This window comes from Taeniopygia guttata, chromosome 3, assembly GCF_048771995.1.
Source record: "Taeniopygia guttata chromosome 3, bTaeGut7.mat, whole genome shotgun sequence".
Classification (NCBI taxonomy): domain Eukaryota; kingdom Metazoa; phylum Chordata; class Aves; order Passeriformes; family Estrildidae; genus Taeniopygia; species Taeniopygia guttata.
In genome coordinates, this window is record NC_133027.1 from 62,477,753 (window position 1) to 62,501,404 (window position 23,652).

General features: G+C 40.0%; 1 protein-coding gene across 4 annotated transcripts in view; it reads left to right on the plus strand.

Annotated features, from left to right (window-relative positions):
- The window catches only part of PLAGL1 (PLAG1 like zinc finger 1), a 44,551-nt gene that overhangs the window by 3,323 nt on the left and 17,576 nt on the right, over positions 1-23,652 (plus strand). Inside the window, exons 2-3 of one of the 4 annotated variants that reach the window (XM_030268078.4) lie at positions 4,471-4,577; positions 14,115-14,157. The exons of 1 other annotated variant lie outside the window; for it this stretch is intronic. In XM_030268078.4, the coding sequence (XP_030123938.3) occupies positions 14,139-14,157 (19 nt within the window). In that variant the 5' untranslated portion in view covers positions 4,471-4,577; positions 14,115-14,138. Of the gene's footprint in view, positions 1-1,642; positions 1,755-4,470; positions 4,578-14,114; positions 14,158-23,652 lie in introns of all 4 variants that reach the window. 2 more of the 4 variants (XM_072926992.1, XM_002195980.7) reach the window with 2 other exon arrangements.

Sequence of the window (23,652 nt, forward strand, 5' to 3'; positions counted from 1 at the left end):
GCTTCTAATTTTGGGTTTTTTGCTGATTTATTTTTATGTTCCAATGCATTCTTCTGTATATGGGCTATTTGCAATTTGCTGTGAAAGTGTTTTGGGCTCCAGACATTTCTGAAATGACAATCTAGAAGCAACAGCTATTTCCAATGGACTTTACTCTCTCTATGTTTCTCATATTTCCTCTTTTTTCTTGCTTTTTCTGCTTGTACTGATTGATCTTTTGTAAAAGGCATGTGTTTCAGTGCTAAATAAGGATCAAGGATGCCTTTGTAAACTAGTTCTGTCTTGGAGGACAGAGTAGATCTGCTTTTATCTTTCTGTATCTTGCACCTACAGCACTATTTTAGAAGCTGTTTCACAAGCAACTTGGGATTGAAAAATATAAGCTTATGAAAGCACTTAGGAAAATATTAGTGTAGCAGTATCTAACCTGTGTGAAAATGCACACTACCAAGCAGATGTAGTGCATTGAGTAATATTAAACTTTGCTCTTCCACTCACTCTCTTGTTCCCAGGTTTCTGTTGCTATTAATGTTGTTGAGGGACTCTTGAGGAGAAGCAAGAATGTCTTCTGCATGAGTGACACATGTCTTTCAGAGAGAACCACAACAGCAAGAGTCCCATGTGATTCTTTTGGTCATAAACTGTCACTGCAATTTTGTTGGTAGAATGTTATTTCAATCATTGCAGCTGTAAAATGTGATGGACAGCTTTGGCTTGTCCTGTCTGTAAAAATAAGTAACTTTAGATTCAGTATGTCTTTTTTAAAGATTACAATAAAAGTGCTGTAAAACTGAGCAACAAACAAGTTTTTTATATAGCAATAGAATTCTATTTTGCCACTACCTTGACAGGTTGATGCCCAAAGAAGACACCAAGTGTCTGATCATTATATTGTCCTGCAATAATGAGTGGTGGAAGGACCAGTGAAGCACATATTAAAGACATAACTAGAGTAGTTCAATGCTTATTTTGTCCCCAAAGACGTAGATATTACTTCTTTTCCAGGTAGAATTATCTCTAGAGTCATCGTCACAGATGTGGCATGCAGAGAACAGAGAGGAGTTTGAAAAGAAGGGAAGTAGAAATGATGAACAAAGATCTGCAAAGAGGGAGTAAGCAAAAGGCAGAGGGAAGGTAGTAAAATGCTGGAAGTATTAGCTAAGAGAAAGAAGTTACTGAAAACATAACTGATGTTTGATTGGCATAACAAAAGAGAAGCTGGTAGATAAAAGTACAAACCCCCCAGAAATATGTTTTGTAATCACAAGTTCTATTTCAATTCAATTTTCATTTAGTCTTAGTAACCAGGTTAACTTTTTGTGCAGAAAGCCAACCTTTGTAATGCTCCAGAAATGTTTCATACCTGTTCTAGCATGCTTTCTGGCTTCTTTTTTGTTCTTTTTTTTATGTGCTGAGAGTCATGGCTCACCTGCATCATTGAGTAAGGAAAAGACATTAAACCCTTTTAAAGTGATTAAGACAAACCAAGAAGATGTAACAGAATCCTTTTCTGCTTCAGCTGCACTTGGGTGTCTCAGCAATCACCCATATTGATTAGGCAAGCGACTTAATACCTCTCACAGTAAGAAAGAGCAGCAGATGATTTGCCTGCTGAAACACTATTTTTTTTTTGTATTCTCAGGGCTCATCCAAGAAAAGACCAGAGCTGCTGGTCGGAATGAGTCCAAATGCGCTATAACAAAACCACTCCTCCCTCTGTCAGTGGAAGAGAAATTTGAAAACTAGTGCATAAGGTATCCTGAGTAGATGCATCATTTGCTTTCTGTAAATCTGGCAGCCAGATAGCCGTTCCTCATCCCAGTGGTGCCAGCACTGGAAGGAGGTCAGTGTTGGTCCTCAGTGGTGGGCACCAATGAAAGTAAGAAAAAATGTGTCAGGTGAGGATTTCCACATTAAGCTGTTGGACCCCCAATGAAGGTGAATTAAATTTCTCTTGTCCAGAGAAGGGCAACAAATCTGGTGAAGGGTCTGGAGCACAAGTCATATGAGGAGCAGCTGAGGGAGCTGGGGGTGTTTAGTCTGGAGGAAAGGAGGCTCGAGAGAGACATGACTCTCTACAGCTGCCTGAAAGGAGGCTATAGCCTGGTGGGGGTTAGTCTCTTCTCCCAGGCAACCAGCAACAAAGAGGACATTGTCTCAAGCTGGCCCATGAGAGTTTTAGGTTGGACATTTGGAAGGAATTATTCAGAGAAAAGGTGATCAGACATTGGCATGGGCTGCCAAGGGAGGTGATGGAGTCATTGTGCCTGGAGGTGTTTAATGAAAGGCTGGATGTGGCACTCAGTGATATGGTCTAGTGGACATGGTGGTGTTTGGTCATGTTGCACTCAATGATCAGAGGTCTTTTCTCACCTAGTTGATTCTATGATTCTGTAACTGACAATCTCAGCAAAATGTGGCGCAGCCTGGAGCACCGATTCATCACAAGCCAGTGAAACTGATACAAGTCTGCAAGATGTTTTGGTTTCAGTTAACTCAGGGTATTCAGGCAAAAATAAGTTTACTGGAAATATTTTGACTTGTTCGTGACTCACTTGTTTTTATAAACCTAACACTCCTTTCCTCACAAAGCAAGTAAGTATGCAGGCAAAGCAAACACATTTACTATAAAATCTGTGATACCAAAATTCTGTAGTTCTGAAAGGTATTCTCAGCTTGCCCTTATTCAAAACCATTTGAGGGGGTCAGGGAAGTGTTAGTGTGGTGACACTCACTATGTCCTGGCTTGGAAACATGTTGCTTTGGGTTTCTAGTTTTGCTTAGAACAAAAGATTGGCAAGGCATTTTGCGTCTCTTGGGGGTTGCAGATGGATCATAATGATATTCTTGTCACTGGTTGTGCCAGCAAGGCTTCTGGACCTTATTACTTCTCACATAGCAGCTGCCAGGGACAAGAATAATTTTCACGCTTGGAAATAATCTTTACTTGACTTATTGCACATTTATATGCTGTTCCTCTCTCTGAAATACTCCTAGTGTAATTGATGGAAGGAATTGTCTCCCTTTCTAATAATTGAATTTGCTATATAGATTTTTCACTGAGGAGGGCTCTGTCTAATAAAAATGCATCCTAATTTTTAAGCATTTATTGAATGAAAAGAAGAAAGGCTGCCCTGGCCAAAACAGAGAGATTGACAAGACAGAAAACAAAACAATGATAAATGAGATATTAAATCGCTTTCCACTCTTTGTCTTACTCTAATAGAAAAGATAAGGCTTGAAATTATTTTTTTTCCTTTAAGTTGTTCTTATTGTTTAAATGATCTGTCAGTGTTGATGCCTGAATCTCAGAACACTTCAAGTCTTTGCAGGCTTCAGGACCTATACAGCCAAATATTTACAGATTTTTAGACCTCTAACAAAAATAAAATACTATGTTACAGAGTGTATACTACAATGTTAGAGGTCATCAAAGTGACCTGGTTGAGAAGGGGTTGTAGTCTCAGTCCTTTCAAAAATAAAATTACCAGATTTTTGCTAGATTTTTCATACCACTTTTATCAACATCAAAAATCTCATCATTATAAAGTAATTTTAAAATAAGACATTACCAAAATGAGTATGGACTTCTTAAACTAACAGAAAACAGATATTTTTTACCCAAATAAAAAAAAGCAGTTCATTAAATAGTTGAGACAATGTAGAATGAATGTCTTTTTTTTTGATCTGTAAAAATGTCAGCAGGATATATTACTTTAAAAATTTTTACTTGTCAAATTAACTGATTTTTTCAACTGTATAAGTCTCTGAATTACCTTTGTAGTCAGTGATGTACACTGATAACTTTATAAATTTATTAAGTAAGAATCGAATTCAGAAAAACCCATAGTCAGGTTATAATTTTTATTATTAAATTCTAGCCTGATAGCAAAAAATGGTCGCACATCTACTGAGGTGTTATGGTTGCTATCATATTTTAAAAATATATTTGGGTCCCAGAATCTGAAATTGCAGTAAATTTTAATTTGAATATCATGTGTTTTGACAAGGATATTAATGCAAAGTTGAATACATGAAGTTTACAAAACAACTTATGAGAGCATAATTGTGGAGAGTGTGACCTGTGCCTTAGCTTGTCCCAGCAGAGCACTGACTCTTGAATCATATGGGTTCTCCCAATGTGATTATGGTTAGTAAGTCATTAGCAACCATTTGTTAGAAATCTGTTAGTTTGTTATTAAGATTGTAATAGATGTAGGAGATTAGAATGTCATGATACAACAAGGAAAATACACTTTGGTAGCTGTTGACAGAAGACATCCAAGTATTTGATGGTGGGCGCTTTTAGATAACCCTGAATTCTTCCACTTGCAGACCTCACATGCTGTATAAACTTCTGACAGAATATGTTAATGTAGGTTTTTGTAAATTACTAAACCAGCCTTCTGGTAACTTATGGTGCAAACCAAATATCTGAGTTGTTTCATGTTACTTTTCATTAACTCACAGGATCATACTAAATGAATGTTTCAAAAGTCAGAGTTGGGAGTTGAAGAGGTCATGCACCTTGGTGAAGGAATGAAGACAAGAGACCTCTCAGTGAATTTTAATAAAAGGTTAGAGATCACTTAGCTTTCTTTTCCTAATTATTGTAACTTTTTAATGTCAAGATCACTTTTAAATGAAGAAATGGTGTTCTTTGCCTCTGTTGCTAGAGCACATGGAGAAGTTAATCAGGTTCCAAGGCTGTCTCTGAAAAATTGGCATACAGACAAGTCACTGCAATAAAAATGCCAAACTGCTTAAATACAAGGTGTATTTTGTATCAGCCTGCACTTGGCATTCATTAATCTGTGGTGCACCATATTCCAAGCTCTTTATTTGGTATGGACAGGGGAATTAACAGTGACTTGTTTTTAAGTTGTTTTTGTCATTCTGTGGAGGTAGTGGCTCTTCCTTTACCTGTAGTCTCTACATTATTTGCCTTGTTATCCTGTTTTCATAATTCCTTTTGCGTTCTCTTTCACTGAGGAAAAGAACCTTAAGTAGAGAAGAGACAGTCTCCTGTAATTTATTCAAGTTTCAGTTTTGCTGGACAAAACAGTAGAACAACATTGCCCTGCAGGATGAAATTTTCAACGAGCATGAACACTGTGCATGTAATGCCACATTTTTTTGGCTTCTTGTTTGAGTAAAGTTCAAGAGGGGGCAGAGAATCCCAAACAGGTTTGCATACCATGCAATTCCAGTCCAGACCTCAGAAAGGCAGGAGTCCAGTTATGCATCTATATCTACTTTTATTCAACAATAATCTGTGAGCCACAATTTGTAGATTTTTGGAGTCATTAAATGGCTCGATAACCAAAGGAAAAATTAAAGAAACTGCCAAGTAATATTTAGGAACATGTATGACTTTCATTATTAAAGCATATATGATCCATTTGGAGGATTTGATTATTATTTGAGTTATGCACCATAGGCATTCTAGGCACTACTATGAAAATAAAACCCCTAGAACAAACATACCATTTAAGAAAAGACAATAAGAAATCACTTCTCAAGTTACAATTTAGTTCAAATAGAATCAGTCCCTGACAATTAATGTGATGGCTAATTTCAGTAAATTAGTTCTAATAATAATCCCTTGCCTCTGTAGCAAATGAAGTGGTAGCTTGCATTTCCCATGCAGCACCCCGCTCCAGCCAGTCCACGTGTGAAGAGGAGGAAGAGGACGTGGGTGGTATTGCTGCCGAGTTTGCCTTTGACAGGTCCAGCTGCTGTCCAAAGGAAATCTGAGCTTGCAGGTTGAAGCAAACAAATGGAGCAATGCGACAGGCAGCTGTTCCCTGGTATATGTCTTGTAGTGTTAATTAAAACAAATCAGCTCCTGCTGTCTTTCTGCCTCGAGTGTTAAGTTCTTAGTGAAAACCTTGCTTATGCTTCAGAGTTACAAGGATTTACTTGTGCTATCATTGCCTACTTCAGGCAGCTCAAGCAAATCGCTGAAGTATGGGGCCTTTGGGAGTGGAGAAGAAAAAGAAAACATTTCTACTAGCCAAGAAACTGTTAACAAACAGCGAGGCTGTTTGTGGAAGAGCATTTATTATGCTTTGCTACATAATTTAGGTATAGAGACATCCAGCTTTTATGAAGCAACTAATTAGACTAAGCTGTTAAACCCCTTGGTATCACTGTGAAGATCACTTTGCATCTAAAATAACCAAAAAATATCAATATTCTTGACCCAAAATCCTTTTTCAGGTAAAACTTCCTCACTTTTACAAGTTTCTGAATGAAGTAGTCATTTCACAGCATTGAAATTTAAAACTGCTGAAAATGTATGACAGTGAGCAAAACTGAGAAGTGAAATTTGACCAAATAATTTGAATTTGTTTTTATAATATAGCAGCAACATTACAGATTGCATCACCATATTGCAATAGTGCTTAGGTTGCGTATGTTGTAGATAATGTGCAAGTTTGTGAGCATTTTGAGGGTGGGAGGTTTTAGATTACCATAATCTAAGCAAGATGTGTGAGGTAAGGTGTTGGCTTCTAGATGACAAATCTGTTTTTATGATTTCCTGAAATTTACTGACATTGCCAAAGTACTGACTAAAAGCGTATCAGCGTATCCCCCTCCCTGGTCATGGGAGTGACTGTTGCACCGTGTGGGAACTTTGTCTGTTTGTCTGTCTCCGCTGTGGGTTTTGCTCACCACATTTGGAAAGTCATCAGCTGCTAGTGTGTGTTATTTGTATCAAACTTATGAAAGAAGTGAGTGTTAAACCCCAGGTTTTTGTCAAACCTTTTCTGAAGCCATAGACTTGTTGATTGTTTGGGTACAGCTGCTTGAGGATGATTGCAGGAAAGGGACAGGAAATCTCCTGCTAACCAGTCTGTCCAGCAGAGGAGTGGCAGTGGCCTTCTTGAAATAAGTGTTGGGATGCAGTCTTGAAGTGATGAAAGAGTTTAGCCAAGGTATTGAGGGAGAACAGGGAAAAGTGCTTTTTCATGTGACCTTGTACAACTGGGTTTGGTGTTTATTTTATGCTGGGGTTCAGTCCTGAGTTTCAGCCAGTAGACCAGAGTCCTCTCCAAAGGGCTCATTGAAATGGAAATGGTTTTGCCCTGCTGCTGTGGAATGCAAATTATTTTAGGAATGTTCCTGGGTCTTGAGGCTTTCTAAAGCTCACACTTACAAGATTTATTTTTTTAGCTCATTTTATCCAATTCTCATAGGAAAATAAGGATCCAGGAAGATGATTGGTGCCTTGATACTGACCCAGCAAAATATGAAGTGTAGGTTTGTCTTCATGTGTACAAATAGTTCCCTGCAAGTCAGTGGTGGGAAAACATGGGAAATGCAGAATTGCTTTGCTGGATCGCAGTCAAAATTCTGAGTGCTTTGCAAAGCCAAAAAACAAGAGCAGCCTCAGTAAGGCAGGCTGGCATGAGATGCTATTTAGTATCTTTTCCTAGGAGTTTGTCTCCCTTTTGTTACTATCTCTTTTTAAAAAAATCTATATAATAGCTTTTCTTGTTATCAGGGCACTGGAGATGGGCAAAGACTTGTGCTTGGTGCCTTGATTGTCGTAGGTCTTTTGCTGACCAAAATAGATCAGTGTCAAGTGATACAGGCTTGGAAAATATGGTGAGAGACAGTGCCACATTTCAGAACAGGAAGTTTACTTTGAAACACGGAATGAGATTTGTTCATCTTTGTGTTTGTGGTATCAGGGCACAGGATACAAGATGTATTTACTTCTAAAGAAAATTGGGGTTTTTTTGCTTTAAAATGAAAACAGACTTGGATAGATTAGGTGCATGTGTGTTGACCGTATTTGCTATTTGCTGATGCTACATATGGAGGTGATCATAACCAGGTTAGAATATTGATTGGTTGGTGGAGGGAATGCTAAGGCAGGAGTTTTTTATGTATCCAAATTTAATGCTTGGTATAGCTTTGCTGAAATATTAGGGAAGGGATCCAATAATTTTCAATAGAATGACTCTTGAAATCACTGGGAACTGGCAGGGCTCTTAGTTGCTTGCATACTACTGCATTTAATCTGTAGAGATGTGTATATAGTTACAAAGTTTCCTTCTGGAGCAGGACCAGCTTATGTATTTCTATACTGTCTGTGTGTCTGTAAACACAATTTAAAACATTATCATGAAGGTGTACAAAATATCCTTAGTAAATACATTAGAGAAAACATCCTTGGGGGCATGACTTTTGTCCACTCACAGTCTTCCTTATGATTTTGTGCAGTTCTTTTGCCTCTGCATAATCCTTTGTAAAAGAGAAAGACATTGCATTTATAATATTGGGGTTTCCTTATTTTTTTACATTCACAAGTAAGACTTACTTAGGGACCTTCTGCAATATTAGTGAGACAAATTTCTGGTTTGTGGACACAAGCTTTCATATGTTGTACTGCACAAGCCTTTTTGCATAATCAAAGGAAAGATGCAGAATCCTGTACATAAAGAAAAAGATGATGGCAAAACCGTTTTTCTCTTTTGTAATTATAAAATAATACCATGACTTGAAAAAAAAACCTAATTTTAAAAGTACAAGTTATAATATTTTATAAATAAAGTGATTTATAATTTCATCTGCTTTGCTAGCAAGGGACTTTACATATGATAGACTAAAAATGCACAGAATATCACTGTTGATCAGTTAGATCAAACAAATCATACATTTGAGGGGTTGTACTTAGTGTGCACTAAATCCTGACATGGAGGTACCTGTGGGACTAACACAAACTTTAGAAAATTTGCGTGCTTTTCTTTAGATGAAGATTTTGGCTGTGCATAATATTTTTTCGTATTAGTACTCTGTTAATCTTAAGTAATTTCTACATCATTATTACTGTCTTTTTTGTTCATGAATTTGGGAGAAGAAAAACTATGTCAGCAGTTAGCCCAGCACAAGCACTAGCAGTAGCCAAAAGAGCACAAGTAGGGACATTAGTGAAATGCTAACGCTGTGTGATAGATTCTTTGTCTCCTGAAGCTGTTTTCTTCTGAGGGATTGCAACCTGAGTCATCAGGTGTGCTGAAAGTTAAACCCCAGCAACTGATTTCTGTGGTGGTGGAGAGTCCTTCCTGATTTAATCTCAGTGTAAGTAGGTTAAGTGTGGTTTTCCTGTCACATCTTCTCTTGTGTATTTTAGACATCTGCAACTCTATTACTTACCATGATGTCTTGAAAAAATACATTTACTTGTGTTTTACCTTTACTTAGTTAAAATATGATAAAAGGTACTTAGATGACAATGTCACTTACATAAGGCTCTTGTGAGTCCATAAATGAGTTGTGCTGGGCATTCTTCTTAGTGCCCAAGGAATAGCAGTGTTCCTTTTCAGCTGCATGAGTGGTCAGATGACTTCACACAGTGAGATTAGTCTTTTGACTGGTTAACTAATGTGCCTCTTTGGTGGGCAGCATGAAAACTGAGGTGCATTTGAGGGCTGTATAACGTCAGATCACACAAGAGTCTGCCTGTGTTTTACAGTTGTCTTTGGTTTTGGACATTGTTTGTATGTGAAAAGCAACATAAACAGGAATGTAAGGAATTCTGTAATAACCTCTGAGGACTTGGTGGGGGCAGAAGATGACTGGTTCAGACCAGCCATGTTTCAGCTCACAGTGGGTTCATAATTCAGAGGCTCTGACCCAGGTCTTTGTCTCGGCATGGCATAGGTCTCTTTTGCAGGCAGTGTGTTCTCTTGTTATCTACAGATGGCATCGTGTTGCAAGCACAAGGATATCACCACAGTGTGAAAGCTTTTCCTGTTGCTGCCACTTATGTCTCTTCCCACATCTGGGGCTGCTTTTCCCTTAGCTTACCGTGGTATGATCCGAGGGAAGATAGATGTACATCTCCTGAAAGAGGTCAGTGGAAGAGCTCTGTCACATGAACCCACGTGAGAATCCTTGGGTGTTACCTGCAGGGCAGCTGTCTCAAACAGCAAGTTGTAGTCTTACATTGCAGACATTGCAAAGGTCCCTCACACAGCAGTTTCCTGGCTTCCCTTGCCATGGAGTTTGTTGTCTCTGGTAAAGATGAGCTTCAAGGTCAGGGAAACAAGTGCTTTTTGGTAAAACCTTGTCATCCTCCTTGAACTCTGCAGTGACCTGCAGCAGCTGTAGGAAGTGGAGTCTTTGCTGCCCTTCTTGCTGCCTTCCAGTGTGAGCCACTGGTAAGCAAGGAAGTTATCAAGGCCATTGCTGGCCTTCACGGATGTCTCGTGCACCATGAACAGCCCCATAGGTCCTGTGCAGTCTGGTTTTCCTTGCTGTGCATTTTCTTGTGGAAGTCACCTTTCCTCTGATGTAGCAGTGACTTCGATCCTCATTGTAGGTCCTCCTCATGAACTATAGTTGGTTCCATACTTGGAACTGCTGCCTATTTTCATTACTTCCATGTCTTCTGCACCAGAACAGAGCAGGTAACAGGCATTGCCTTTGCCACTGTGGACTCTGGACATCTCAGGACAGTCCCCTGAGATAGGATCACCATCATATGTATCTATTCTGAGTCATACATGCCCACAGTGTGCCCACTAAAATCACTTATAAAACATAAAATGCATAGCCTCTGAATTTTTGGCAATCGTGGAGCAGCTGAAAATAACCCAATTCCTAAAATCCTGAAAATACAAAATACACTGTGACATGTCCTCCTAGGCAGTGCAGAACCCATCCCCACTTCCTCTAAAGGGTGCAAATCACTTTCCACCACCAGAGAGCATTGAACTTTTCATCATTCAAAGTGTCTGTAATCACTGTTTTGCTATCTCTTGACTGTTAACCATCTATTATACTTAACTCATCAAGTCTTCCTCAACCTAAATAAATAAGTTATTTTCCTGATACCTGAAAGCCTGTAAAAACCTCATTAGGCTTTGTCTCACATCTTCTAGGCTGCAATTTTCATGTATGGGAAACATCCCCCACTCAGTTTCTCTTCCTCTTCTGCCCATTCATTGATGAGAAAAGAGGATACTTAAGAGCAACTGCAAGCAACTTATTTTGACTGTGGGCAGCACAGCAAATTTGGCCAATATACCTACAACCCTTTGTGTAAAGGTCAGTGTGGTTCATGGCCAGCCACCCGAGTTTAGATCAGACAAGTGGCTGATGTGGCCAGAAACTGTCAGGCACTGTGCCTGCTTGGCACAGTATCTGTGGCTGCCACAGTTCTGCGTGTGTTGGAACCCCCTTGGTCAGGGGGAAATACACTGCACAAGGAGTGCTCTCAAACCCTTGAAGAAGGAGAGGGATTTATGGTATAGTTTTGTGCAGCTAGGATGACAGGCAGTTCTGGGTCTCTGTTGAGGATAACTGGAGGTAAGAGCTGGCATAGCTTTTGAAGGAGCTTGTAGTTCTACTTAAACTCCCCTGCCCCTGCAAATACAGGTCAAGCTTTGTTGTACTTTTCCTCACTCCTAACAGCTGGTCAGGGATAAAGTCTGAACCAGCTGTTGGAAAAGGAGCAGTTCCTTGTGGCAGTGTGGTTCCTTGTGCCTGCTGTTCTTCTGTCCTGCAAGTGGGTTGTGTTGCAGTGGCTGGGATGCCCTCACGGAGGTGCTCCCTCTTGGTCTGTAGTTTCTGTGTCCTTCCAAGGGCTGGATTTGGGCACTTGGGGTTGCTGTTGCTGACACTGTTTCATCATAGAATTGTACAGGGGGAAAAATTTCTCAGGCATCAGTGGCCTGAGGAGAAAAACACTTTGGTGATTTACCTCCAAAATGACATCATAGAACAACTCAACCAAAACTTAATTGGGATGTTCATGGACCACAGTGTCACTGTAACAAGGCTGGATGGAGGATATGTGGGGGCCAGAGGGGGCATGGGCTGAGGCTGCACTTCCTCATGACAGGACAGTGCTACAGACCAGATGTGTGACGATGAAGGTATACTAATGACTCAAACCATATGGGAGGGAAGAACCCGTGTTGTGGTGGTTTAGCAGGTAATTGCCCTGCAGATTGAATGCCAAGACAATTAAATCATTTTATCATGAATCTGGTTATTCAGTGGGGGAAATGAAATCTATTAGTTGATGGCACTGCTTTGACAATGATAACACGTAGCCTGCTGTTTCTGGGGATGACAAAGGCTGGTGTGTGTACAGTCACATATGGATGCCATTAAAGTCCACTGTTCCCTCTGCAAGGGCTATATTTTTAGAAGTTAACACCACAGACAAGAGTCTTGCTCTCAGCCAGAATTTCGTCAAACTGCAGAGCAGATTTTTTTCAGAAATAAAGTGCTTTCTGGATGATGGAAATCAGACTAGGACACTTGCTGCTTAGGAAGCCTGCTGTCAGCATGCCTGTTTTTTCTGGAAAGAGGACTCGCTGATGTCCCTCTAGCATGTGGGTCCTTTACTTCTGCTTTCTCTCAGCACAACTCAGTTCTTGCAACCAGCCACAATTAATTTGGAAGTATCTTACTAACTATAATTCTATTTCTAAAAATGAAGATTTTTTTTTTTACCCATTTCAGTCAGTGACAAAATACTGTTGTCTTCATCAGAGCCAAGTTTTCACAGAATCATGGAATAATTTAGGTTGGAAAAGACCCTTCAGATCATCGGTCCAACAATTAACCCAGCACTGCCATCTCTCTAAGCACCATATCTACATGTTTTCAAAATATACACAGGAATGGTGACACTTCCCATGGCAGCCCGTTCCAGTGCTTGACAACTCTTTTGATGAAGACTTTTTTCGTAATTTCCAGCCTAAACCTCTCCTGGCACATCTTGAGGCCATTTCCTCCTGTCCTTGAGGCCATTTCCTCTTGTTCTGTCCCTTGTTACTTGGGAGAAGAGACTCATCCTACCTGGCTACAGCCTCCTTTCAGGTGTTTTAGAGAGTCATAAGGTCCCCCTGAGCTTCCTTTTCTGCAGGCTAAACAAAGCCAGTTCCCCCAGCCGCTCCACATAAGCTTTGTGCTCCAGACCTTCCCCCGCTCTGTTGCCCTGAACTCACTCCAGCCCCTCAATGTCCTCCCTGTAGTGAGGGGCCCAGAACTGATCACAGGATTTGAGGCACAGCCTCACCAGTGCCGAGTACAGGGGGACAATCCCTGCCCTGGTCCTGCTGGCCACACCATTGCTGATCCAGGCCAGGATGCCATTGGCCTTCGTGGCTACCTGAGCACAGCTGGCTCATGCTCAGCTGCTGTCACCAGCACCCCCAGGTCCTTTTCTGCCAGGCCACTTTCCAGCTTCTGTTCCCCAGTCTGTAGCCCTGCATGGGGCTGTTGTGACCCAAGGGCCGGACCCAGCACTTGGCCTTACTGAACATCTTTCATTCACCCTAATTCATACACACACACCCCTTTATACACTGCCTGATTTATGCACAGCATAAAATGGCATACACTGATGTGATTTGTACTGTTATTTTTGTGCCTTCATACTAGTACACACATTATTATTATGTAGCCTTATTCAGTCATTGGGATACCCATGTGTTGGGGGTTGCTAAAACAGCTACAGAAAACTCAGATTCTACTCCTATATGCTTTTAGTAAAATTTAAGTCAAAAACCAGCAGATGAATGGGAAGGGAACAAGATGAATGAATTCAGCAGAAAACCAAAAGTCTTCAGAAGTCCTTCAAGAGACCAGATAACATGTCTTGCCCTATATTTAATTAATATTCTTTCTGACTCTGCAAGGGTCAGGACTGTTAGAAATATCAGCAGGCTTAAGCACAGGACAGCATGCAATAGGGTAAAATACATGATGCTTGAAAATTCTGTTGTAATTGATACCTGGAAAATACATAATAATAAAAGTTAATGAAGATGTGGAATACAGTGAACTGGTCTTAATTAAAATGCATTGCATTAATATTGTTAATATTAATGACAGTAATAACAACAAAAATGACAATAAACTGACAATATTAATATTGTCAGTTTACATTGTCTGTGAAATGAAGTGGAATCAGTTTTTCTTTTCCCTACAAACTGAAGTTCTTCCTTTTCAGATTTCTGTAGATGTGTTATCCTTATTTCCTAAAGAACTAAAAGATTATGCATGTTTATTAGCATGAGATATAAACATAAATAGTCCTAGTTCAGAAAACTGATAATTCTTTTTTCATTTATTTTGTGTAGGTTTCCTTTGCCTGATCTGTAAACATGTCCACAGACCTGCTCTGTAAGTACATTTCCATCATCCCACAGTGATTTTTTTGTACCATATGTTTTTATCGGATTCCCAGATGTACTCATGATTGATGTCTTTTATCTGAAGTATAAAGTCTGCTTTTACATTTGTGTTTCCTCTGGGACATCTGTGAAACAATATTACCATTATAATCAACGGGATTATTCTTGGAGTAAAGCATGACTTAATGTGAGTAAAATTGTAAAAATCTGGCCCAAGTATAAGAACAGACTGGTTCATTGAGATTCAAAATTGCAATTCTGTCTAAAATGTTTTATCTATCTTTGGCACAAATACCATCCCAGATTACTACAGGGTGATGTGCTCGGGTTTTTTTAATAATTTTGTGAATTTAACTCCTGTGCTTCCAAGGCATCATTATCCCAGTCACATCCAAATCTCCTGCCTTATCACTATTATTTATCCTTCTTCTTAACAGAGAAGTGCTACATCCTTATGCTTTGTTGTCGTAACTACCACAAAAGGTTGTTGCTCATATTTCCCAGATACTTGCACTCTCTCACTCCAGCTTAAGTTATCTGAAGCATTAAGCACATTTTTTTTCTGCTTATTGATCTGATCTACATGTTTTCTTTTGGAGTCCCTCCAGTGTCTCAGCTGCCTTTATTTTTTATCATTGCTTCCAAGGGCTGCCCAGCTGCACACTGTGCAATATAAGAGAGGGAAATTTCAGACATACATTTTATCATTCCTCAGTACTTCCCTAGAGGAACAAGGAAAACAGGATTGGGGTTTTTATCATTGATAACTGCAATCAGTTAATACCATCAGTGGCTTAATGGAAGATAGCAATTTTATGTGGAGATCAAGTTATTTGTTAAAATGCATTTTTAAAATTTCTTATCTGAAATGGCAATTTCAGGGCATGCTTAAATGTATTTAGATACAGAGAGAACTCTAAAATAAGGAATGTAATATGCCTGACTGTATTGTATTCAACAGGCAAAACTATTATCAGGAGTGAAATATTAAAGAAAGCAGAGGGCAGGGTGACTGCATAGAGGTCATGGTCAAGACTCCTGAGCTGTACTCAGATGTTTGTCTGTTTTAGCAGTTTTATGCGCTGGCAGTTTAATTTTTCTTTTTTTTCAGCTCAGCAACAGTGCCTTTCTCATGTTCCCCCTAATGATCAGGGAGCTAGAAGTTGTCACCTGAGTAGAGGCTGAAGGAGTTGGGTATGTTCTGCTCGAAGAAGAGAAGGCTCAAGGGGATCTAGTTATGGTCTTTCAGTACAAAAAAATGGTAGTTATGGAAAAGGAGTTGGAAGCAGCCTTTCCTCAGGCATGCAGTGTGACAGGACAAGAGGCAATGGCCACAAGTTGCTTTAGGGGAAGTGTTTGTGGATGTAAGGGGCATTTTCAATGAGGGATCAATCAAACATTGGAATAGGCTGCCCAGGGAAGTGGTGGAGTTGCCCTCACTGGAAGTATTCGAGATATGGCTTGACAAGGCTCTAGGTAATGCTATTAAAGGGCCTGCATTCAGCAAGAGTCTGTTGATCATTACAGGTCTCCTGCAACTTCAGTAATTCGGCAGTTCTGTATTTCCTTGTGTTCTCAGCTGTCTTCTGCGTAGTGAGCTGTCATCCCTACCAGCTGTCCCTGGTCTTCTCAGTATTGTCCTGCTTGTGCTATGCCAGGTGCTGTGATACTTTCTCATGTTAGTGGGATAGACATTTGTCTTCTCCCTTGGAGACGTGTCAGTGGCCCGGAGGCGGTGCCAGTGCTGAGGGAGCTCTCCGGGTTCCAGCTGGTGGGTGTTTGTGACAGCTGGGGAGTGCCTTGGTAAAACATCAGTGCACAGGAGAATGCTAAAGAATGACATGGCAAATCTGTACAAATGTGAATTGACTTCAGATCTTTATGTCTGTTGGTATATAAATAAATATTTCAGAGCCAGCCTGTGAGCTCAGTACAAGCATATACTAACAAGCAACAAACACTAGGGTGTGTGTGAGGGATAATATCTACCACACTGTGTTCCACTTAAGGAATTTAGATATAACCAAACTGTTTGTGGGGGAAAAAAGATGGAGATGAGGGGCATTTAGACTTGTGGAGCTGCTTCCAGGTGGTCTCAGCACGATGTCTCTGGCTCTTACTGTTTAGCAGTAGATGTGTAGCCTAACCACCAGTCCTTAAGCTTGACCATGACATTGTCTTTTGCTAATGCTTGGTTCAGTACAAGGTCAAATTTTAGCATTAAAAATCTTGTTTCAGATTACAGTAATGGAGACAAGATGTATAATAAAAAAAAAGTAAAAATTCTAACCAAACTGGAACAAACCCCTTAAATTCCTTAGAAAAAAACCCACTGCAGTCTAGGGCAAATTGCACAAAGAAAATATCATGGTTGCACAATAAAAGGGCTGCTGCATCTAGACCTCAAACTCCAGCAGCTAAATCTTCAAGCTTGTGGAAATAAATCAGAAAAGCCAGCATTCCAGAGAAGTTTCAGCACAATGAATTTGAGGTAGCAAACATTTCTCCGGTTTGTATGGAGAAGCTAAGAAAAAAAAGACATTTATGAAAAGTCTGTCAGCTACTGAGGTTCGGCTGGTCGGGGAAGCAGCAGACTTCCCTTGGAGCTTGTTTTTCTTTTTATCCTTGGATGAACTAGTGTGCAGTATATTATGCTGCCTGAATGTAGGGGTTTGTCACGGTTAGCGCCGGGGGCTGTCCCAGGAATGTAGGAAGGCGATGGGCGTGAATGGAACGTGCAGTGGTCGGTGGGGATACAGCCCACTCCTCGGGAAACCTGTTGCTGCTCCTCTCAGCCCAGCCGGCCAAAGCCAGGCAGGAAAGGAGGTGGGTCTTTGATCTCTTTGTTGTAGCTGCTCCCTGGGAATTTGCTGAAATCAATGCCCTGTTTTCCTGAAGAAATGAATGGTTATGCCTAACTAGCTTTGTGAAGCGCTGGGGAATTCACTGCTTCTGTTTATTGACAGCTGAAAAGGAGCACATGGTCCTGAATGGGTCCTCCTGGGGAAACAAAACAGAGAGGAGTTAGACTTAGTTGAATACAGGGGCATTTGGAAAAGTCTGCCGAAGGAGGATGATATGGTTCCTTACACCCTGTACTAGCATAGCCTGACTTTTTACTAAAATTGCCATTTAAAATGAGGTAAGGTTTGTTTTGATTTCCCATATGTAGCGCAATTATGAAATGTTTGCAGTTCTGTTCTTGAGTGCAAAACCAATGTTTGAGTTGTATTCTGTCATGGGAAATACCTAAGTAACTCTTGTGCTGTTTCTAGCCTCTGTGTGAATTCATTTGTTCTTTATCTAATGGTGATTAATGAATATGAAAAGTAATAGAAAAACAGTATTCAGGTCTTCCAGTCAGGTCCTGAACCTCAATCATTCATGTAAGCTATGATATGCAATTTTTTATATGTTTGAAAATCAGCTGAGTTGCATCAGATGATTTCTTAACTTGTACAGACTGCTGTGTCAATACTTATACACAAGGCAGTGACTAACAAGAGGGCCTGTCTGGCAGAAAATCTGAGAATCTCAAAATCCTTTGAAATGTGAGGATAAATTTCCAAACCTCTGTTTCGATGCATGGACTTCAGGCAAGAGGTAGACTCAACCACAATGCTTGCTGCTGGCTTTAGGTGTACATGGTTTTTTGTAAAGACAGAAAAGAATAGCAAGAGAAGGATGATAAGGAAAAAGCAGTATTTTCATTGTGCAAGTCCAGAACAGTTTATTAGACCAAGGGCATTTGGTGTGTAATTCATATGTAAATTTTCTACTGAAAACAGGAGAACAAATTGCCAGAGTTTTTACATTAATTTCTGTGGTGATTGAAGGAAAAGATTTCCGAGCTGGTGCAGCTACAACTTTCAGGTGTGGCCCACTTACGATAGCAGGAAAAACATTAAGTAATGTCATTTCTTCCTTTGTTATTTTAAGTGTAAGGGCAAGCTCAGAACACAGTAATTGCCACCATTCAGCCTTGTTCTTACATGGCAGTAGAAATTGCTGTGGTTTTGTTGCAAATCCCATTAAAAGTGTCTGTGCATGGGTGCAGTAGTCTGAAAGCTCTCAAGGAGTCCCCTCATTTTGAGAGAAGTGCTTGGGAAGTTTCATGGTTTTTTTGAATAGTTTGTGTTCCTCCATCTGGCATTTTTTCTTTGAGTGATTTTGAGCTAGTAATCTTACTAGCTTTGTTGCATTTTGTGCTTTTCCCAGCAGATAACTTATCTGTTTTTCTTGGAAAAAATTGGGCTCCATATGCAAACATGCTTTCTTTAGATTACTTTGTGATCCTTAAAATGAAAATACTTTCCTTAACTGTAGAGCATCAACGTGTTTGCTTGTAGCTTCTGCTGTTAAGTTTCCAAGGTTTTCAGAGAGAAGAAGCAAAAAAAAGCAAATGCATATGTAATTTTGACTAAGATGTGAAAACACTGAACTCAAGCAGGTAGATATCAAAGTTTGTGGGCTCTGTTGTCATTATTGTTATCCAAATGTATCAAGACTGTTTTTTGACGTCACTTAAGTGTATTTATGCATATAGGCATTGGAAGCCATTAAAATATAAAGGTAAAGCTAATATAAAGTTAACATTTAAGTTGGACAGGAGCTATATTTGTAAGTGCTTTTAGTGCTGTAATCTAGATGTGTTACAAAAACGTTGACCAGTGAGGGCTCCTGGGTACTTGTAGAGGTGCAAATAGAAAAGAATCGCAGTTGCGGAAAGCTCAGTTGATCGGGGCTTTTTTAGTTGGTGTAATGGGGAAGAAAGTGGGTGATTCATGTGTGACACGGAAGGTGGCACTTGTTCCCTGTTCCTCGGGCGATAAGACAAGGCAGAGTGTGTTATGTTTAACTTACTGGACTGGAAGGTGCTTAGGCAGATGTGAGTAGGGAGGTGCATAGGGGCATTCTGGCAGGACAGTTGTTCCTTTGCCTCTTCTAACATCTTTATAAAAGATGAAATTGTTTTGACCTATTGGCAGTGTTGAAGGGGAAGAAGTATAAAATATTTGATTTATAACCAACAGAGTAAAATATACCAAATACAAGGTGAGATATGTAATCATACACAGCTTTAAGTAAATATGTATGTTAAATAACCAGCGTTATATAAATACATATCTGAGGAATGGTGCATTTCTCCCAAGGTGATGCCTTTACCTTCTGTTCATCTTGTTCTTCGAGCTAGGATGGTATGAAAACAGGAACAAATTCTTTGCAACTTGGCATTGCAAGATTGCTTCTTAGATTAATGTACGATTTTTTTTGTGCGTGTTTGTGTAACTTTTGCAAGTAATTAAAAAAACCTACAGATTAATCAGAAATCCATAAAAAGTGTTTGAATTTTATTTGATCTCAATCTAAGATTACTGTCAGCAGAAAAAATAGAGCTGTATGGAGATACTTTATAATCTGAATTGAGAGCTTAATCTATAGAAAAAAATCTGCAATTTTTTAAACTCACAAATTTTTGCAACTCTCATGCAGTTCTCTTATAATAATATATAATAATGTACTTTGTATTTCTGCGTCTTACAGGGCTGTCGTTCTGCCTCAGGAGAATAGTTACTGTGAGGAAAACATACTATACTGCTGTCTAATTTGTTGTCAATCTTATTAGCATTTTTTAATCAGTCTGTTAAAAGAAGTGCAGGTAGACATAATTTCTTGATTACAGTATTAATCAAGACATTAACTAATTATGGTTCTCCATAAAAATATTTTTGTAGGAAAAAAAAATGTTGGATCTTAGGAAAAAGAAAATGAATGAATGGAAACACAGATATGATACTTACACATGTATTTTTTCACAGAAATAAATTTTTATGTCTGTTCAGCAGCAGACCTTCCCAAAGCCTATGTGGTTTTTTTTTTAAGAAATCACTTCATGCCTTAAAAAAGGAGAATAATTTAACAGGGTCATAAAGGCTAAGGATGAGAGTCTCCTACCCATTTTGTTCCCAGAGAGGCTGGGAATCAAGCATGCTTTTCCTGTTGGAAATGAAGCAAGGAATAACAGAAGTTGTCTATTACGAAGTGGATGCATAGTAAGAATTAAAGCTGTTCTGCTAAGCTGTTAATGACCTTTCATTTACAAGAGCCAATGCTTTTAAAAGACAACTCCTTCATTTTGGTATTTTAGAGATATACTTTAGGGTTCATTAATAAAAAAAAGCTAACTTGTTTTTCTTTTGGGTGAATGGGAATATCAGCAGGAAGTTTGGATGGCTCACTGAGGAAGTTAACTCATTTTCCAGTTTTATTAATAGCTTCCACTGAATGCAATATGGACTGGAGCATTCTTTCAGGACTCTAAGGTCTCAGCCTGAGACCAGCCTGACCAGTCCTAATATTCACTTTTCCACACAGACTTCTTTCTTTCCTAATGTGGCTACTTGCACATCAGTGAACCCATGTGCACAGAGTAATACCTGCAGAAGTGGGTCCTGGGGTGCAAACACTGCACTTTGATTCCCAGTAGCTGTACTTGCTTCATGTTGTTATATGTGCCTCTAAAGACATCAGGTTCTGCAGCCACAGGATGAGTATGGTATCTCTTCGCTCTACATGCCGTGCTTCCTCTTTGCATTCTACAGTAAACTCATGTCACCTGCTCCAAAGCGTGTCAACCTGCCTGGTTCTTTCTTCCAGTATGCAGCTGGAAATATCTACCAGCTGCTAGTGTCTTTGCTGGTGAAGTTCCCACGAGTCCATGTTGAAAGTCACCAGGGAAAATGAAGGATTGATTTGGGCTGGTTTCCTTAGGAGAGGTAGCTTTTTTCACCAAGTTTTCCACCAATCTCTTCAACACAACATCTGGCTTTGGTGGCCAGTGACAACCAAGTTCAATGAAGGAGCAAGAGACCCAGTCTAAGGTTCCCTTTTAAGGGAATGTTGCAAGGCTTGGAAATATTTCAACTAATCAATACTAAGCTTTAGTCATTATAATTGCTGCACTTCCTTTATCAGAATTGAAACCGTGGTGTTGACCTGCCATCAATAAAACTGCTGACAGTATTAATGCACTTAATGTGGTGTGTATGTGGCTGCATGTATGTATGTGGTGTGTATGTGCATGTGTATTTCTACATATGTGCATTTAGGAAGATGTATTAAATGGGTTTTTTTCTGCTATTACAAAGATGGAAGATTCTGGTGTCTGTGTTGAACTGCCACAGCAGCATTCACATTTTCCACTAAAATGTCTCACACTAAAATAAATCAACTGTCCTGCCAAAAATCTCTCCAAAAGGAAAGTGCTTGAGATACATAAAAGTCTTCTGCTATGGTAGGTAGAATTTGTGATGTGGGAGATGCAGATTAGGGGGTCCAACATGTGGTCCAGGAACCACAGGGTGCCTATGTGCACTTTGAATGTGACTCTCTTGGTGGCTGTCTGTGATTCTGTGACGGGGATTTTACTCTTGCTGTCTGCTGTATAGAAGCAGCACAGTTTGGACAGTGCTAGTGAAGACGTAAAGCAAGCAGAAGGTGTCACAAACAAGGAGCCAGAGCCTTGCACCAGGTTGGACTGCTGCTGGCTGCTGGGGAAGGTGGGCAGAGACAGCTTCCCTCTCAGACAGCTTTTTGCTGGGAATTTCATAGGACTATGCTATGCTGACTCGGGTTCTTTCTCATAAGAAGTAGTAGTTGTTTCTGTGAATTTGCTGTTAACTTCCTTCCCTGTTTCTGGATTTAATTTTAAATGACTTCATGCCAAGACAGTGGAGGAAGAGAAGGAAAAAAAAAACAACCTGGAAAATCCTACTGCATTTTTCAATATGATTGTTTGAAATGTGCTCAGCTTTCAGCAGAAAGAGAAGTCTCTTTGCACTGATTAGAAGCTATTACATGTAAACTATGGGAGGTGACTTCACTTGAACTGTGCTCATTTATGTATGTAGGTTCTGATAACAGCCGAACCCCGTGTGGTGTACTGTGACAGGTAAGTTTTATCCCAAGAATAACCAGAAAATAATAATTTTTAAAATTAGCTTTCAATCAATGAATTTTCAAAATCAATGGATTTTTTGACCTCAGGTCATTTTTATACCAAGAACTTTGATAAACTAGTTGATCAGACTGCAGTGAAGTTTGCACCTACTTAGTTTCCCTCCTGTTTGGTTTGTTGTGGGTTTTTTCTCCTTTGGTTTTGCAGAGAAGATGTGTAAGTTACTGCCTTTTCGGGTGTTCAGACAGTGAAGGTAACTTTTTTTCTCTGGAGTTTGTAAGATCCAGCAGAGCACAGGTGTGCTTTTGCTGCACAGCCTTCATGGGAAAATGCTGAAACTGCTGAATTCCATAGCCCAGCTGTGCTTCTTGAGATTTCTCTAAGTGTTTTGCTTCTCAGATTTGCTAGACAGAATGAGCACGGTGGAAAGCCTCATTTGGATTGGTGTGAGACTGATTTTTTACGGAAAGCTGTTTAAATTCCTCTGGGCTATGCCTGTTGTAGTACTTCATGTCCACCAGGTAAAAGACTTTCTGTTCCCAAATGAGCTTGATTATCGTCATGATGACTCCCTATAAGGAACGAGTAATGAATCATAGTGTTTATTATCTTGTATGTGTTTGTATAACAAATAGTTCTGCAGTTTGGAAGAATTTACATATTGGAACTTGTGTCTGCCAGAAAAATGCACACATGCTTTGTGTTAGGCTTCTTCAGAGTCAGATAAGTGCTGAGCCACCCTTCTAGAGGCATTCTTCCGTAAGAACAGCCGGTCAGGATCATACTGCTGTGAGGAAGGAGCAGGTGCCTTGACAGATGATCTCCCATTGCTGAAAACCCAAGGGTGTACTCTCCTTCCAGATCTTTATTCTTGGAAACAAAGACAAGCACAGGGAAGATGGAGATGAGGTGAGGGAAGGTGTTACAGCAAATCAGTGGTTGGGTCAGGGTGCTTGAGAGCCAGGTTTACCTGCAGTGCTGGATTTTAGGGAATTGGCTTGACCTGCCGGTCTGACTGAATGTATGGGGTGGGGTGGCAGTAAAGCATGTTTGCTGTTCTCTTTCTCTGTTTCTGTCTCCAAATATAGTAACTTATTTTTAAAGTTTTGCATTTTAGTAGAGTGAGGTCATGTTCCCATGAATATGTTTAATGTTCAGAATGATTTCTGGGATGTTTGCAAACCACCTACTGTTCTCCTTCCCAGGGAGGGGGCCCCAGGAGCAGTCGGCATTTACGTGCAGGGTGCCACTAATGCCTGAGCAGGACCAGGACTCCTCCTCACCCTTCACCTGCGTCTCAGGAGCTCCTGTCCTCTCACCAGAAAGCCTTGGCATGGCACCACAAGGCCTTGGTAAGGGGCCAATATTGCCCCAGCAGCATGTTCACAGTTTCTGTGCTGGTGCCACCAGGTAGAGGCTGCAAGGCTTCAGGGTTTCCATGTGTCTAAAACAGGGGAACTCTGCCTAAAATCTAGTGTCCTTCTTAAGTACATAGGAGTAAATCTGCCTCTTTTTTTTTTTTTTTTT